An 18,814-nucleotide genomic window follows, 5' to 3' on the forward strand; every position below is an offset into this window, starting at 1 on the left:
GGAAGACTGAGCAGGTAGTGAAGTTGATTGAGTGCTTGCCTTAATTCAGAGTTCTATCCCCAGTACCATGTACAACAGCTATGGTGGCACACACCTGTAATCTGAGCACTGCAGCAGTAGAGGCAAGAACATCGGGAATTCAAGGTCATCTTTGGCTATGTGGTGAGTTTGAGACCAGCCTGGGCTATGTGAGACCACAGAGGGAGAAGAGGAAGAAGAGAGTGTGTGCACCTAAGATCCAATGTGATGGTAAAGTAGTAAAGTTAGAAAAAAACCAGAGTTAGCAAATACTCTGTTGCCTTCTGGGTCTCGGTAAAAGAATACATTGCCATTTCCAGCAGGCAATACTGATTTTGTATGTTACAGGTAGGTTTTCAGAGCTGGGTAGATAGCCCACTCAGGTGCTAGCCATGCATTCATGAAGACCTGATAAGAATACCAGAACTGAAGCAAAGAAAGATGAGTACGACAAGACCTGAGTCTTAATTACCCGGAGATTCCTGTGAATGAGACCGGAAATAGCATGAGGATTATTATTATTCCAGCAAGCTGGGGTCCACCTACTTCTCGAGGAGAGGTGACCCCAAACAATCTGTTAGTACAGTTTTATGCATTCCGTAAAGGGTGGGTTACAGCGATGGAGATTGGGCACCAGGCATTGGTGAGCTCAATGGACCCTTAGGATGCTACAAAGCAGGGCAGCTTTGGGATCCTTAAAATGCATTCCCGTGGATAAGGTTGAGATAGTCCTGCTGTGAGGGCTCCCTGGGGACCTCAGGCAACTGCCCCAGATGAGACTGGTGCACTCCCTCCTGGATGGGAGGGGCTGTCTGAGGCTGGTGGAAAAATACTAGTTCTCACAGATTGGGGTGGGAAGGTAGACACGGGGAGATTCCTAGGATTTATTGGTTAGCTGGCCTGGCTTACTTGATTAGTTCCAGCCAAGATAGAGACCCAGTGTCAGAAATTAAAACACAAAACAAAACAAAACATGGACAGCTTTTGAGGAATGATGCCCTGGCATCAGCAAGCACAAATTACATGAACGCATATCCCCAAAGTTTAAAGAGTGGAACTTCCACTCTCTAACCTTAGGTAAAATTCAATCTTGATTTTTTTTTTTACTATCATTTAATTGGATAGGTGGCTCATTGATTAAAAGTGCTTGCCCTTTCAGAGGACCAATGTAGGCAACTCACAGTGCCTATAACTTCAGCTCTGGAGGGTTCCTGCACTCTCTTCTGGCTCTCAGGATATGCCCACACAAATACACAAGTGAAAATAAAGTAGAACTACACTCTAGTAAACTCTTACATAAATTCGACATTTTTTTACTTTGTCTCATTTGAATGTTTTGCTCATGCTATTTAGAAACTCTGAAAGAGGTCAAAAGTGCTCCGATCTTAGTTTCTCCAGTTTGCTTCGGAGTCAGTATACCTGCTCCTGCTTTGCTTTCTTTTCAGGGCTGTGGGCTGTGGACTGTGGTGAGACAGACAGACAGACACACATATATTAAAGGATTGGAGGAGTGGCTCACAAGTGAAGAGCACTGGCTGCTTTTAGAGAGGACTGGATTTCAGCTCCCAGCACCAACATAGAGGTTCACAACCGCTTGTAATGGCAGCCTCAAGGGATCCATCCAGTGCCCTTTCTGGCCTCCAATAGCACCAGGCACACATGCAGTGCACACACATGTAGGCAAAACAAAAATAACATCTTAAAACAACAAAAGCTGAGCATTAAACCCATAATCCCAGCACTTAGGAGGCCAAGATTCAATGCAAGTTCAAGAGCAGCCTGGTCTACAGAGCAGGTTCTAGACCAGACACTGAGACTATCTCACACATAAAAGAGGGGCTTTCTTTTTCTTTTTTCTTTTTTAACAGTTTATTATAATTTATTTTATTTAACAATCTAGGAAGTTCTCGGCCATCAGCAGTTCCAGTGCAATTTCAGGTGCAATTGGGAATTCAGGAATTTCAGTGGAGCTGTTAGTATAGCGGACCCTGTAGGTAAAATACATGCACACTTTCGATAGCGCATGTGAAGGGATCTCTCTAAAATTGACCTCATTGGTTTCATTCTCCGCAAACTGACCTGGACCACTCAACATGGCCTTTATTGTTCCTGATGTTAATGCATGTTCTCTTTTTACAATAAATTCATGACCATCAGAAGATATTAATTTCACATACATGGCATCAGGGCCTTCATAGCCACCATAGGTTTTCTCCTCTCCATCCATTATGTTCTTATAAAATTCTATTTGATCCCAGAGGAACTTACTAGTTTCCTGGCAAGGCCGAGAAGCAGTCTGCTAGTAACTTGCATCCGAAGGAAGTCAAAGAGGGGCTTTCTACTTAGGACACTTCTGACGCCAGATGTCAGTTTGGTGGTTGACTGGTGGTTTCATGGTTCTCTGGACACCTATGACAACCTGCAAGTCACGTCAATTCTGACACTGCTTGAATATAGCGTAGACCCCCACAGGCAAGGGACTCAGTCTCACAAAACTGTCCTCACTCCAAATGCCAGGCAGGAGTCTCCAGTTTCCACCTGCATTTTTGGCTCCCTGTTTAGCTGTTAATCAGTGATTTCGATAACCTTTTTCTCTTTCTTAGAATGGCTCACAGCCCTCAAGAGAATGCTTTGCTTACTGGCTTATTAAAAGAATAAGACAATGGTCAGAGATGGCTCAACTGGTATTGGCTGTTCTTCCAGAGGACACAGGTCTATAGTGAGAATTTTGGTTTCTTTAAAAACCCAGTTATGCTAAGTGAATGTTTTTGTTTTAATCCCCGGTGTGGGAGAAGAGGGTGCTTCACAGCAGGTGCTTATGATTTGCCTTGTGCACTAGCAGGGGCGTGATATTTGTCAGCTGCAGATAGTTTAACTCTGGAGAAAGGTATAAATGGGAGAGCCCTGAGAAGGCCTGTGGAGGCTGCTGATCCTAGTTGCTGTTAGTGCGGTTTGTCAAGTGTTCCCAAGCAAAAGGAAGTTGGAGCTACTCTGATGAAGGATGGACTTGCCCCAAGAAACCCAACATCCCTAATCAGCAGGAAGTAGTTGTTTTATTGACTGAAAGATCTATGCCCCTTTCCCCTCTAACCCCTAGTTTCTCTCCTACCTAGTGTTGGGGGGTTGGAAGGGATTAATGTGGAATAAAGGTTGGAAGGGAGGTCGAGATAAAAATCCAATAAAATAGCTAAGAAGTGAACAAAACCAACACAGGCCCAACTCTCAGCACCCGCATGGCAGCTCACAACTATCCATAACTCCAATATGGAGGGTTCCAACACTCTCTTCTGGCCTCCAAAGTATCAGGCACACATGAGGTACACAAACATACAGTTAGACAAAACACCCACACAAAAATAAACCGTTTCAAAGTGAAAAGGATAAATATCTTTTCTATTTCTTTTTTTTTTAAAGATTTATTTATTTTATGTGTATGAGTACACTGTCGCTGTCTTCAGACACACCAGAAGAGGGCATCAGATCCCATTACAGATGCTTGTGAGCCACCATGTGGTTCCTGGGAATTGAACTCAGGACCTCTGGAAGAGCAGCCAGTGCTCTTAACCGCTGAGCCATCTCTCCAGCCCTTACTTTTCTATTTCTGTGATAAGACACAATGACCACAAGCAACTTGGGAAGGAAAGGGTTTATTTGGCTTACATATCCTAAATCACAGTCCATTTGAGGGAAGCCAAGGCAGGGATCTGGAGGCAGGAGCTGGTGCAGAGGCCATGTCAGAGTGCTGCTTACTGGCTTGCTCAGGCTGCTTTCTTACAGAACCCAGGACCACCAGCCCAGGGCTGGCTGGACTCACCTACAATGGTGTGGGCCCTACCCAGCACACATGAATTAAGTGACTGCCCTACAAGCTTGTCTTATGGAGGCATTTTCTCATTGAGCTTTCCAGCTCTCGGTTGACTCTAGCCTGTGTCAAGTTGATATAAAGCTACCTAGCGGCATAGGAGAGAAATGAACAAGCTAGGTGAAGACATGCATGGGGCGAGGCATGAGGTGGCTGTCATGCTTTTTTGAGCAAGCTTCCCAGCACCTGTGTTCACCCACCTGGAAACTCCAGGACAGATATGACCAGAGTGGTGATGAATGGTAAGCCTGCTATCAAAGAGAAATTGAGTCTTGATCACCCCTTACTGGCCAAACAAACATTCATATGGCTGTAAAAACAAACAAACAAACAAACAAAAAACTCACACAACCATATGCCGGGCATGGTGGCACATGCTTTAATCCCAGCACTGGGAAAACAGAGGCAGGCAGATCTGTCTCTGAGTTCAAGGCAAGCCTGGTCCACAAAATGAGTTCCAGAACAGCCAGGGCTGTTTACACAGAGAAACCCTGTCTTGGGTGGGAAGGAGAAAAGAAAGGAACAAGACAGACAGACAACCATCTTGGGGATCAACATGAAAACACATTGGGTGTGATGGAGCACACCCGCGATCCATGCACTCGGAGGCTGAACAGGACTGTGAGTTTGAAGGCAGTCTGGACTGCATTCTGAGAGCCTAGAGGGTGTGGGAATGAGTGGGTGATTGGAAGGGAAAGCAGGAGAGGAGCGGGCAAGAGAAGAATAGTTTTGGAGGCAGAGAAGAAGAAAAGAAAGCGGGGAGAACTCACCTCGGTAGAAAAGAAGGGAGTCAGGGATTGCAGTAAACACTGCGGGGTTTTCTTTCCCTGTCTGGGTTTCTGTGACATGGAGAAGGGAATCCACCTTCTTTGTTGAATCAAATCATCTCTGAAGACAATAAAGAACAGAGTGATAATAGAGAACAGTGGACAGTCCAGAAGTCATAGAAGTGAGTCCAAGCCCCCAGGCTTACCACATTTTTATATATTTGGTTGTGAGCCTAGCCTTTAATGGCTGAGCCATCTCTCCAGCCCCTTACCACATTTTAAAAACTGTATTTCGTGCTTGTCTGTGTAGCAGTAAACTGTTAATCTGCTCTTTGCTTTCTGGCTGTGGTGGCCCGATACCACCTGCCCCAGTGCTCTGGAGTCCCTAATGAAAAACACAAACCCTTAAGGTTACTTTTAATATGCCCTAAGCTAGCTCAATGGTTGGGCCACTCTTGAACCTCCACATGGTTAACACACTCTCCTCTCCGGTATCTTGAGTTATTACTTTCTAAAATCTATACTTTGTCCCTGCTACCCCAAACCCAATGAGAAGTGGCCCCCGGGGCCATTTTCCAAGATTCTTCCATGGTTAGTCCTCGGTCCTCCGCAGTTCTCATGTTTGTATTCCTTCCCTCTGCTGTGGTGCGCTCAGCCATTGGCCACTGGCTCTTTATTGACCAGTCAAAAAACCAACTGCTAGCAGGGACCTGCAGTGGATGTGCAAATTCCCATGTAAGCACAAATCGAATCCCCAGTGTGTGTGTGTGTGTGTGTGTGTGTGTGTGTGTGTGTGTGTGTGTAGGTCAGAGGAAAGGACAATTTGCAAATATTGGTTCTCTCCTAGGAAGTAGGTCACAGGGATCGAACTCAGGCCATCAGGTTTGGTTGTGTCTTTGCCTGCTAAACACATCTTTCCAGTCCACAGTTTACATTCTATACTCCAAGGTTGAGAAGCAAGTTCCTGGCATGACCATGGAATGTTTAGGGCAATTCTAATTTTCCAAATATGATTCTGAGTGTGGTGTGTGCAAACGTTTGTGTTAGTGTTTGCACTCAGAGACCAGACAAGGACATTAGGTGTCCTGCTCTGCGGCTCCCCCACCTGATTCCCTTGAGATAGTCTTTCACTCAACCTGGGTGCAGGCTCCTGTATGGCCACGGTGGCCTTTTATATGCCTGGTGGGGATTCACACTGTGGTCCTCACACTCCTGTAATAAGTGCTCGTACCCACTAAGCCATAGCCCCAGCCCCTTCTTCGGGCATTTTAAAGCATTTAAAACCTCTCAGGCATAAAATCTACCAAGGAGAATGACTAGTTTGGAGTGATGGTGAAATCCCAGGGCTCCTAAAACTAAGGCAAGAGGCTGACAAGCTTAAGACTACAGCACATACTACATGTCAAAACTCCATCTCAAAACAATAAAAGCTATGCCTTTCATGACATCAACACACTAGGAGTGGTTTAATGAAACACAGGAAAGCATATTTTTTGCCTAACTTGAAGAACATTTTTACAACTAAGGAACTCTCTTCTAGATTCGTGTGATGGTAAAATGACTGTCGATTTCATGGGGTTTTCAATTACTATGGAAACAAACCTGTCCTCGAGGTATTATCTAGATTAGATTCATCACACGGGGCTACCCACTGTAAATGTGGCATTTCTGTGGGCTGGGTTCACAGGCGGGAAAAGGAGAAAAGGAGCTGAACACCAGCATTCATCTCTGTCTTTCAGCTGTGACTTTAGTGTGACCGCAACCTCAAACTATGACATTAGAACCCTTTCAGCCCAGTACTCAGTACTGGGGAGGCGGAGGCAAACAGATCTCTGTGGGTTCGAGGCCAGTTTAGTGAGTTGCAGGACAGTCTTGGCTACTTGGAGAAACCCTGTTTTGAAAAACAAAACAGAGGGTTGGGGATTTAGCTCAGTGGTAGAGCGCTTGCCTAGCGAGCGCAAGGCCCTGGGTTCGGTCCCCAGCTCCGAAAAAAAAAAAAAAAAAAAAAAAGAAAAACAAAACAGAGAGAAACTCTTGAACATAAACAACAAAATCAGAAAGAAACAAAAAAACCCTCCTTTCTTCTTGAAGTTGTTTTTGTCAAGTGTTTTGACAGAGAAACAAGACAAGCAGCTAATGCAACCAGAAAGCCCTTGGCCAAGAACACAAAAGTAAAAGGTCACTGGAGCAAGCATAAGGGCATGTGTCAGAGGTTAGCCTGCGGATACCCAAGCCAAGCCGACAGGGTCAGTCAGCCACATTTGACTCTTCTTCCTCATCACTGACTGCATCTGTAATGATTCGTTTACAAACCTGTGTTCATGTGTGCATGTGTGCATGCTTGTGTTTGTGTAGGTTTGTGTGTGTGCATATAAATACCGACACATGCCATACTGCAAGTGGGGAGGCTCAAGGACAGATATTGGTCCTCGCCTTCCACAGAGACAGTCTCTCTTTTTAAATTTCCCACTGCATGCATCAGGCTACCTGACAAGAAAATATTGAGAGCCTCCTGCCTCTGCCTCAACCCTCTAGTATGTACAGGAGGCTGCGATTAGAGTTGTTTGTGACTGTATCTGGTTCTCACATGGGTTCTAGACAGACGAACTCAGGGTCAGGCTTGCTTAGTAGTGGTTTGGATGAGATGTGTCTTAGTTAGGGTTTTATTACTGTGAACAGACACCATGACCCATGCAAGTTTTACAAAGGACAACATTTAATTGGGGCTGACTTACGGGTTCAGAGGTTCAGTCCATTATCATCAAGGAGGGTGGGGAACATGGCGGCATCTGGGCAGGCATCATGCAGGAGGAGCTGAGAGTTCTACATCTTCATCAGAAGGAAGCCAGGAACAGACTGGGCATGCTCAGGCAGCTAGGAGGAGGGCCTCCAAGCCCACTCCACAGTGACACACTTCCTCCAACAAGGCCACACCTTCTAATAGTGCCAACCCCTGGGCTGATCATATGCAAACCATCACAAGGTGCTTCCCATAATCTTGGGCATTTAAATACTTGGTCCTTGTTTTGTGGTAAAGCTTAGGGAGGCTTAAGAAGTGTGGCCTTGCTGGAGGAGATGGATTTTGAGAGGCCAAAGATTTGCCATTTGTAGTGTGCTATGTTGCTTCCTACTTGGGAGTTCAAGATGTGAGCTTGTAACCTCTAGTTGATGTGCCTGGCCGGCTGCCAACAATAATGAAACCTTACCCTTCTGGAACCAGACCCAAATAAACCTTTCCTTCTGTAAGTTACCTTGGTTGTGGGGTTTTATTACATCAATAGAAAAAGTCCGGCTGGGGGTTGGAGATTTAGCTCAGTGGTAGAGCGCTTGCCTAGCAAGTGCGAAGGCCCTGGGTTCGGTCCTCAGCTCCGAAAAAAAGGAAGAAAAAAAAAGAAAAGAAAAGAAAAGAAAAAGAAAAAGTCGGGCTGGAGAGATGGCTCAGTGGTTAAGAGCACTGGCTGCTCTTCCAGAGGTCCTGAGTTCAAATCCCAGCAACCACATGGTGGCTCACAGCCATCTGTAATGAGATCTGATGCCCTCTTCAGGTGTATCTGAAGACAGCTACAGTGTACTTATATATAATTAATAAGTAAATCTTTAAAAAAAAAAAAAAAAAGAGAAAAAGTCACATATATTTGTCAAGCACTTTGCCCACTGAGCCATCTGCCCAGCCCCCAATTTGGGTATTTGCCACTTGTCAACTTTTGTGTCATAATACATACCTGACACAGTACACATTCTTTTTTTTTTTTTTTCTTTCAGAGCTGGGGACCGAACCCAGGGTCTTGCGCTTGCTAGGCAAGCGCTCTACCACTGAGCTAAATCCCCAACCCTATAGTACACATTCTTGAGACGTATTTGTTCAGTGGACTCGTAGGAAATCAGACTATTTCTGAAAAGGAAATAAAGGAATGCATGTGCTAAACCACAGCAAGTCCTATGTCACAGTAACTAATTTTCCTTGTTTTCCTTTCTTGTTATACGGTTATGGTTATACTAATGGGAAAAGATGGATCATCATAAAATTACTTAATTTAACATGATATGAATGAATAACTTGTCATACCTCATATTTTTGTTTCCTCTGCTTTAGTTTTTAGGTTTTTTTTATTTTACATATGTAAGTGTTCTGTCTTTAGACACATCAGAAGAGGGCATCAGATCCCATTACAGATGGTTGTGAGCCACCATGTGGTTGCTGGGGATTGAACTCAGGACCTCTGGAAGAGCAGCCGGTGCTGGTAACCACTGAGTCAATCACTCCAGTCCTGGTTTTAAGTTTGTTTGTTTTTTTTTAAACAGAATCTCATGTAGGCCAAACTGGCCTGGAATTTATGTAATTGAGAATGACTTTACACACCTGATCATCCAACATCCAACTCACAAGTGCTGGGGCTACAAGTGTGTACCCCCACACCCAGCTCTAAATAAATATATATATATATATACAGATATATATATTACATATATACATATATATTATACAGATAATATATATGTATGTATATATATAATATTCTGATCTGGGGAAATAACTTGATGACAGAGTACCACCTTGCATAAGGTATTGGGTTCCACCCCAGCACTGAAAAAAGTTATAGTGATAAAACAAATATACACAAATAGAGAATCAAAATCTACACTCAGCTTTGCTGTCAATTAACACTCCAGCATGCACCGGATCTGGCCTGTCAAGACACTGGTTTCTTCATAAATAAGAGCTCAGGCAGATTGTTCTTTGTGTTGTGCTCCTAATATTGTATTGTATTCCTGGTTGTCAACTTGACTATATCTGGAATGAACTACAATCCAGAATTGAAGGGCTCACCTGTGATCCAGATCTTGAGGCTGGAAGACCCAAGTTTCTGACCTGGATCTTGGCATGGAGATCTTGAGGCACAGTGACTACGAAAAACTTGCCAAGGCAAAGTAAAGTAGTGCATGCCTTTATTCCCTGGAGACTAAGGCAAGGAGATCTCTAAATTCGAGGTCAGACTGAGAAAACCAGTCCCAGATCCGGGCGTGGTGACACACACCTTTAATCTGGGCCACACCTTCTGCTGGAAACCTGCAAAAGGACATCAGAAGGAAGGTTCTCTCTTCGCTTGCTTGCACTTACGTGTCAGCCCAACTGTTGGAACCTACGTCTACAGAAGACCAGCTTAAACGACTAGCCTCGTGGGACTGAGCAACTGCTAGATTCTTGGACTTCCCATTCACAGCTGACCATTGTTGGGGTAGTTGGACTACAGACTGTAAGCCATTCCAATAAATTCCCCCCGTATAGACATTCCCTAAGTTCTGTGACTCTGGAGAACCCTGAGTAATACTGTGGTCATGTACACAAGTGTGTTTGCAAACATGTGAAGGGAAAAGGTGTCTTCTTCAATTGCTTCTCTACCTTGTTTTTGAGACAAGGTGTCACGGACCTGGAACTAGGCTGCCCAGACAACAGGCTGCAGGGATCCTTCCAGCACTCAGATTACAAGCATGTGACATACCGTGGTGGTTTTTTGTTTGTTTGTTTGTTTGTTTGTTTGTGTGTGTGTGTGGGGGGGTACTGGAACTCCAAACTTAAGTCCTCATGTTTGTATAGCAAGCTCTTTACTCATTGATCCGGAGGCAAGTGGGTCGTTTACAGAGTTCGAGACCAGCCTGGTATACATAGAGTTCCGAGCCAGCCAGGGCTATACAATAACTTGTTTGTCTCAAAAGCAAAAAGGGAGCCAGGCAGTGGCTCATGCCTTTAACCCCGGCACTAGAGGGGCAGAGACAGGTGAACCCCTGAATTCGAGGCCAGCCTGGTCTATTAATTTTCAGAACAGCAGGGCTACATAACCACCCCTCCCCCAAAAAATAAAGAAAGAAAGGGGAGATGAGGGGGAGAAAGGGAGTGAGAGAATGAGAATAAAAAAGGAATGGGAGTCTGGGGGAACAGACCACAACTAAGAAGTCCCAGTACCGGTTGACTCAGGATACCGAGAACTCTCGGATTCCTAGAGGGGCGGCTGCGCCCCCTCCTGCGGGGCGGGGCTCTGACGCACTTCCGGTTGTGCTATGGTTCAGCCGCTGTGAGGATTCCAGACTCCAAAGCGGTTCTGAGTCACGGTGAGCCTGCGAGTCCCAGGTTAGCCTAGCGGTCGGGGAAGCGTTGGCCGAAAGGTTTAGAGAGGGTGGGACGGGTTTAGCCGCTCTGGTTCTGGTTCGGGGAATTCTTCCATGGTGGTTCTGGGAGATTGTCTAAGGAGGAGCGCCCCGCCCAGCCGTTGTAGGCGCCGCTCTGAGGAAAGCCTTTTCCACCCCCGAGGGCTCTCTGGAACAAAACCCTGTTTCTTTTGCTTCCGGAGTCGCTTTTCTGGTCTCTCTGTTATTGTCTGTTAGCCCGAGGGGAAATACCTTCTTTTTTTTCCCCCCGAGTTCTCGCCCTGAGATCTAAACTCAGGACTAATTGTAAAGAAGCCCAATGGTAGAAACCGCCTGTGAAAACCCGAATCTCATTAATCTTGGGTAATGTCCAATCCAGGCGGGGAATTAGTCCCGTTGGGCTTTGTGTGCACAGAACAAGGATCTGCTCGAGTCTGGAAAGATTTTTAGACGATCGTTTGTAAAACGAATATAGGATTAAAAGGTGATTGATTTATTTGGTGGGTGACATAGTTGGAAATCTGGGTTGAAAGGGGACAGAAAACAACTATGAACAACAACAACAAAACATCAACACACGAAAGTTGTTTTTCAAGTGCTGGAAGGGTTCTGAAGAGAAATCGAGTATTGGTTCAGGGCTATTGAAATGATGTAGAATTTGGCTCACTCTGAGAATGTCTTAGCTATTAGATCTGCCCAGCAGTTATGCTCCTCAAAATTATTGCCCTGCCTAGAAGCTTTTTGAAAATTAGTTTGCTCGGTTTGAGATAGGGTCTTAATGTGTAGCCTATGTTAGTGATCCTCCTGTCTCTGTTCTCTTCAGTGCTGTAATTTACAGGCGTGTGCCACCATGACTTCAGTTTCCAAGTACAGAGTGTCTTTAAGGGCATTCGCTGTCACTGGGTAGTAACTGCTGTGCATTTGCTACAATCCGTGATAGTTTGATTTATTTATACATCCGCACAGAACTAAATTGAGGCTGATTAAGGGAGGGGGGACTTATAAACTTTGCAGAATTCGCATAAAGGAGAGAAAAGTTGGGAAGTGACCAAAAGCCTGTCTTGAATAGATCATAAGCTTCTGCTGCTAGACCTTAAGAGTTAGGTTTTTATTTTTTACTCGCGCGCGCGCGCGCGCGCGCGCGCGCGTGTGTGTGTGTGTGTGTCCGTCTGTCTGTCTCTGTCTGTCTGTCTGTCTGTGTATGTCAAAGGACAATTTGGCACAGTTGAGTGCTTCCCTTTTATTAAATTATATGGGCACCAGGCTCAAACCCAGCAGCAGGTTGTGTCCGTCACCCACCGAGCCATCTTGCCAGCTGAGTTAAACCTTTAGATGGCTTTGTTTTTCATCTTTGTTATTTTTCAAGACAGGGTTTCTCTGTGTACCCTGCCTGGCTGTCCTGGAACTCTGTCATAGACTATGCTGGCTGGCTTCTAACTCAGAGATCCCCCTGCCTCTACCTCCCACGTGCTAGGATTAAGGCATGCATACCACACCCTGCTTTAGATAGCCGTTTTAAAGTTACTTTTTTCTATGAAAGTGTTAAATTAGTCCTGTTTTTCTACCCAAATACTTTTTGATTTTATAACTAAGAAAAATTTCAGAAACTTAGACCTGGAGGAAATCTTCAGATGGCAAGCTCAGTATTACCAAATGTGAAATTACTGGCTCTCTTGGCGGGAAGGGAGCAAGGTGCCAAGATACTTTATTACTAGATATTTTTAAATCTTGCCAAAACCAAAAAGGCAAACAAAAAGACCCCACATGTCATGTGGAAGCTTCTCTTTTTTCCTACTTTGTAGCCTATCTCCCACCCTGTTCTCCTACCTCCTTTTTATTTTTTACTTTGTTGGTTTGTTTTTGAGGGTACCGCCTCTCACCATGTAGTGGGGTGCTGGCTTTGGCCAGTCTCAGAATGCTGGGATGGCAGTCATGATGCCCATCACAAGCACAAAACGTTCATTTATGCATTCTCTTACTAAATATATTTAGGCTCCCAGGAGTGAGAGGCTGATACTCAGTATTTCTTTGCTTCTCATCTCCCACAAAGTAGAAAGCTCCAGGAAAGCAGGGCATACCCAGTGGTCAAGCAGCAGGCGTTCAGCTACTCTTCTGTATTCTAAGGTATCAACTGGGAGATACCAAATGTTCAAAGCTTAGAAGAAAAATATTTTTAAGCATTTTTTTTTGTTTGCATCACCTATCTTGATTGAATTTTTCCCCTCAATTTTTTCAGCAATATATATCCTGTCAGACTAAAGAACTGTAAGCAAGGGCTGGAGAGATGGCTCAGTGGTTAAGAGCACAGACTGCTCTTCCAGAGGTCCTGAGTTCAAATCCCAGTAACCATATGGTGGCTCACAACCATCTGTAAAGAGATCTGAAGCCTTCTGGTGTGTCTGAAGACAGCTATAGTGTACTTATATATAATAAATAAATAAATCTTTTAAAAAAAGGGGGGGTGGGTTGGGGATTTAACTCAGTGGCGCAAGGCCCTGGGTTCGGTCCCCAGCTCCGGAAAATAGAAAAAGAAAAAAAAGAAAAAAAAAAAAAAAAAGAACTGTAAGCAAATATAATGTTGGGCTTGGCAACACAGCTTTAATCCACCACTCAGGAGGAGAGGTAGGCCAATCTCTCATGCTTCCAGGCCAGCCAAGGCTATGCAGCGAGACCCTATCTTTTTGTCTTCCCACCCAGTCTTCCGGTTTTTGTTTTTTTTGTTTTTTGTTTTTTTTTTTTTTTTTTTTTTTTGGTTCTATTTTTCGGAGCTGGGGACCGAACCCAGGGCCTTGCACTTCCTAGGCAAGCGCTCTACCACTGAGCTAAATCCCCAACCCCCCTTTTTTTTTTTTTTAAAGCCTAGGGAGACTGGAGAGATGGCTCAGCAGTTAAGAGCACTGACTGCTTTTCCAGAGGTCCTGAGTTCAATTCCGAGCAACCACATGGTGGCTCACAGCCATCTGTAATGAGATCCAATGCCCTCTTCTGGTGTGTCTGAAGAGAGTGACAGTGTAGTCTTATTAACAAAAGAGATCTAACTGCAGGGACACAAATGATGGGTCAGCCCATAAACATGCTTGTCCCTAAGCATGTTGGCCTGAGTTTGATCCCTGGAACCCACATGGTGGAAGGAGAAAACTGAGAGCTTTAACCTCTAACCTCTGTACATGCCTCCTGTTCCCCCTACACACAATTGATTAATTACGAAGGGAAGATAATGGAGAGATGGTTCAGTGGTTAATATGTATTGCTCTTGGCAGAGAACCCAAATTTGGTTTTCAGCACCCATGTTAGGCAGTTCACAAATACCTGTAGCTGTAGGGTTTCCCACACTGACCCCTATAAATATAAGAGTGGGTGTGCGTGCACACACACAAAAACCCCAAGATTTTTAAAAAATTGTTCAGCTAAAGACATTTAAACTTGAATATGGGGTTTGGGAAGCGTTTTCTGTACAGGCCTGAGTACCTGAGCCTACAGGTGAAAAGCCCAGATACGTCTGCTTATGCCTGAAATCTCAACCCTTATACTCCACTATTTTCTGCCTCTGGAAGGGCAGAGACTGGCAGATTCCTGGTTTCACCAGTCCATACACTCCAGGTACAGTGAGAGACCCTGTCTCAGAACAATGAGATGAAGAGTGATAGAGGTAGACCTCTGGCATTGACCCCTGACCTATACACACATGGCATGCACAGGCAAGCTAACCTCTACATATGTACACACACACATACAGGCACACAAACACAAACCCAAAAAGGAAAAGAAATGAGTGTGTTCTCCTTAAAGTAAGTCAGGTAGAGTTCAGTGTCCATACTAATTAGGTTTTTGTTCTTCTGTTTGTTTGGTGCTAGGGGTGGAACCCAAAGCTTTGAATCCTCAAGGCAAATACTTTGCTTTTGAACTATCTTCCCAATCCTTATACTGCACTATTTTAATAAGCTAGGTAGCGCTAGTCTGGAACATACATGCTCGTGCTGACACAGTCAGAATTAGAGAGCTTGCTGAAACCACAGAAACTAAGATAGCTGTAGCTGTAAGATGTGAAGTAGTACTAATTTGTACTAATTTGTATGAGTTAATAGTACAAAGTACTTCGTTATGATACTTCCATGCATAGCGTCTTAGTCTCTTCTGTTGTTGTAAAAGACACCAGGCCTACGCTAACTCTTAGAAGAGAAAGTGCTTAATTGAAAGCTGTTCCAGAGGTTAGGTCCATTATTATCATGGCAGGAAGCATGGTGGCACGCAGGTAGGCACTGGGGCAGTAGCTGAGAGCTACATTCTGATCTATAGGTGGAGAGAGCAGCACTGGGCTTAGTGTGGGCTTTTGAAACCTCAAGATCCTCCTCAGAGTCACATTTCTATCAACAAGGCCTTGCCTGCCTCCTAATCCTCCTACTCCTTCCAAATAATACAGTCTGAGCCTCTAGGGGGCCATTCTTATTCCTGTAATCACAGCACATAAACCTGCTTTAATCGTACTCAGTCCGTGCTCCTTTTCTTGTCCCTCATACTCCCTTTACCCCCTCCACATCCCTTTACTTTGTCTGGTCCCACTCTTCACATTCTGAGTGGGAGAGAGAACATGCTTATTTTGGCGAGTCTGGGTTATCTCGCGTAATGTGATAATCTCCATTTCCATCCATTTTCCTATAAAGGACATTTCTGAATGTCCCTTTTTTTAATCCAGTTTTTATCCATTTTTATACTGTGTGTGTGTGTGTGTGTGTGTGTGTGCTGCACTCGTGGTCAGAGGACAATTTGCACAAGCTGGTTCTTTCCATATACCACTGTGTGGGTCATTAAGGGTCTAACCAGGCCTAGCAGCAACACATTGATCCACTGAGCCATCCTACTATCTGTGAACAATACTTTTTATATGGTAGTTGTCTGGTGACCCCCTTGATAGAGCCAGAAAGACATATTTTTGTTTTCTTATAGTTTTATGACAACTATGTTTTTGTAGGTTTGGAGTGTGGCACTTTAAGAACCAGAAACCCAAAGGCTCCAGGCCTACTCCTAAGAGTCCTGCTGGTTCTGGAGTCTGTGTCATGACCAAGGTGGTGGGCATGGCCACAGTTCTGGGCCCCAGGCCACCTCAGGAGTCTATGGGACCTTCGCCCATTAAAGTTGAAGAGGATGAAGAAAAAGACAAGTGCCGCCCTAGCCTAGAGCTATCCCGAAAGCGCTTCAGGCAGTCTAGAAACCAGGACACTCTTGAGCCAATGGGACCTTCAACCATTAAAGCTGAAGAGGAGGAAGACAAGGACAAGGGCCACCCTAGCCTAGAGCTATCCCGTAAGAGCTTCAAGCAGTTTGGGTACCATGACACTTTGGAACAGTTGGGACCTTCGACTGTTAAAGCTGAAGAGGATGAAGAGAAGGACAAGGGCCGCCCTAGCCTAGAGATATCCCGTCAGCGCTTCAGGCAGTTTGGGTACCATGACACTCCTGGGCCCCGAGAGGCACTGAGCCAGCTTCGGGTGCTCTGCTGTGAGTGGCTACAGCCTGAGATCCACACCAAGGAGCAGATTCTAGAGCTACTGGTTCTGGAGCAGTTCCTGACCATCCTGCCCCGAGAGCTCCAGGCCTGGGTACAGCAGCACTGCCCTGAGAGTGCAGAGGAGGCCGTCACTCTCCTGGAAGACCTGGAGCAAGAACTGGATGAGCCTGGACTGCAGGTGGGCGGGAGGCCCTCAGATGCTAGGAGACCCAGAACATAACTTTCTAGGCAGCAATCAGGGCTTGTCCTTCCGTTGTATGTAAAACGTTCCCTGGGGAGATGTGATACACACATCTGCTCAGCCCCATAGGGAATCCATGGCAGACTGTACAGGTACCATCAAAGTCCAGTTTGGTAAACTTGGACTTTTATTGGGGTTACGTAATGGGAATGTGGGTGAGGGATTACTTACAGGAGCAGAAATGACTCAAAGACAGCTGCATCACCAAAGCCCACCCCAACATTTGTGACAGATCACAGATCAGCTAGATGTACCTGGAGCATAGGCATGGCTCAGCAGGTTAGAGAGTGTCCTGTTTCAGGCGGCTTAGCTGGTCTGCATTTCCTTTGCAGCTCTGTTCCTAGTCTCAGAGGAACTCTTCCTGTTATTGCTTATTCTGGCAGGAAGGAGCCTGGTAAATCTGGTCAGTTTCAGTGACTTCCTGAAGCTAGTTTAAGTTGTTTACCTTCCTGTAGGCTGGAAGGCAGAAACTACTCAGCACTGTCCAATAAGATTAACCAGACAGAATTTTCCGGGGAGCTGGATCATGTTTCTCCCTATTATCCACTTTTGTCTTGAAGTAGCCTTGGGAACCAAGTGGGATGGGCATAAAAAGGTCTGCATAGCTCGCATTGCATATACCCAGCCATTTCTTACTGTCCTAGGTCTCATCTCCAAATGAACAGAAGCAGTCTTGGGAGAAAATATCAACTTCAGGAACTGCAATGGAGTCCTTAAGCAGCACTGAGACCCAGCCTGTGGATGCCAGCCCTAAATATGAGTTTTGGGGGCCCCTGTACATCCAAGAGACTGGTGAAGAGGAGGTTTTCACTCAGGACCCAAGAAAGCGCCAAGGTAAGGACCCCTCTCAGGGTCCAGGAGAGGGGTAATATCTGGGTCGGCCTGACTGGTAGAGCAGAAGGCATGCACTTCCCTCTCCCAAACCCTGTTGTCTCAGGCAGGTTCCCAGCACTAGGCCAGGCAACACGCTGTAGGAGGTTGAGTGGAGTGAGCTCAGTTTGAAGAAGGAGCGAGACCGATGGAGAGATAGGGACAGGTTGGATGAGCCAGTGTAGCACTAAGCTGGCAAGGTATAGCTGCCTGCCTGTGAGTCCGAAGGGCTAGGAAGGAAGACCTGTTATTGCCAGAACCAGACAAGAGCTGAGCCTTGGTAGGGATGGAAAGACTCACATGGTAGGAGCTCTGCTCCAGGTCTTGCCACTGGGTAAAGAGAAAATGGAATAGATGCCTCATTTGTACACTGTTCCTGCCCTTACGTCTTTTGGTGTACCCACTGGCATACTCAAGTACAGCTGGAAAACATGGAAAGTGTTAGGCCTAAGGGTAGTTCCTGGGATTCAGAGCAGAACAGACTGGGTCCAGGAAAGGTCAAACCTTTTTGAACCTCTGCAGACTTAACACAGGCCAAAAGTTAGGGTAGGGAAAAGCAGCCCATGTTGTAGAGTGCTGGAGCAGCATGCAGGAGGCCCTGGGCTGCATCCCTGGACCACTTAAACCACATATAATGGCACTCACCTGCAACCCCAGCACTCACATTCAGGCTCAGCCTTGGCTCCATGGAGAATTCAGGACCAGTCTGGATTTCTTGAGACTTCGTCTCAAAAAAGTACATTAAGGCAACTAGCTGTTCCCTAGCTCAGATCTCCACAAATCATGATTTACGTAATACATAGCAGCCTTATTTTACACTGGTCGTTTCTGTTCTTATTTACCTTCATTTACATGGAGTAAAAACATCTGCAAAGAATAATCAAACTTACATGTTGGTGAAAATACAGCACATTGTTCCAAATCTTGTTCTTACCATGTTTCATGGATAGGTATGTTCATGAGCAGAGCCATAGGCCTGAGAAATTGCCTGAGTTGCTTACAATGTCCTAGACACTTGAAATTCCCTCTTGGAAAGCAAGCTTTGAGCCCTGTTAAACCATATTCTTGTGTCAGGCATGATGGCACACACCTCTAGTTCCAGCACTCGGGAGGCAGAGGCCATGAGATCTCTATGCAGGTCAGCCTGGCCTATGGAGTGTGCTTTAAAACAACCAATGGTATGTAAAGAGACCCCGTCTCAAAAAGAATAAAACAAGCAGAAAGCTGTCCTTAGGGCTGGAGATGTGACGCAGTTAGGAGCAGTAGCTGCTCTCTCAGAAGACCCTGGTTCACGGTTTACTTTCAACGCCCACTTCCAGTCCCACGGATGCCTGCACATACTTGATGCACATTCAGACAGGCAGGCACATAGTTCAAAATGATTGTTTAAAAATGTACATCTTAGG

At 45.3% G+C, this 18,814-nt stretch overlaps 2 protein-coding genes across 8 annotated transcripts in view; one reads left to right on the forward strand and one right to left on the reverse strand.

Moving 5' to 3' along the window:
* Positions 1-1,858: 1,858 nt before the first annotated feature.
* On the reverse strand, positions 1,859-2,511 carry Elocl1 (elongin C like 1). The gene has a single exon (XM_039089868.2). It carries the CDS (start codon positions 2,243-2,245, stop codon positions 1,907-1,909), a length of 339 nt encoding a protein of 112 aa, XP_038945796.1. The 5' UTR covers positions 2,246-2,511; the 3' UTR covers positions 1,859-1,906.
* An 8,142-nt stretch (positions 2,512-10,653) lies between these two features.
* The window catches only part of Zscan21 (zinc finger and SCAN domain containing 21), a 30,303-nt gene continuing 22,142 nt past the window's right edge, over positions 10,654-18,814 (forward strand). For 3 of the 7 annotated variants that reach the window (XM_063271277.1, XM_063271275.1, XM_063271276.1), the window contains exons 1-3: positions 10,658-10,755; positions 15,761-16,475; positions 17,183-17,372. In XM_063271277.1, coding sequence (XP_063127347.1) covers positions 15,846-16,475; positions 17,183-17,372 — 820 coding nt within the window. In that variant the 5' untranslated portion in view covers positions 10,658-10,755; positions 15,761-15,845. Of the gene's footprint in view, positions 10,775-15,760; positions 16,476-17,182; positions 17,373-18,814 lie in introns of all 7 variants that reach the window. The other 4 variants (XM_039089408.2, XM_039089407.2, XM_039089402.2 and 1 more) reach the window with 3 other exon arrangements.

Source organism: Rattus norvegicus, chromosome 12 (assembly GCF_036323735.1).
Source record: "Rattus norvegicus strain BN/NHsdMcwi chromosome 12, GRCr8, whole genome shotgun sequence".
Classification (NCBI taxonomy): domain Eukaryota; kingdom Metazoa; phylum Chordata; class Mammalia; order Rodentia; family Muridae; genus Rattus; species Rattus norvegicus.

Excerpts from the sequence above, each read along its gene's own strand:
- Elocl1 (XM_039089868.2), bottom strand. The coding sequence starts at position 2,245 with ATGGATGGAGAGGAGAAAACCTATGGTGGCTATGAAGGCCCTGATGCC.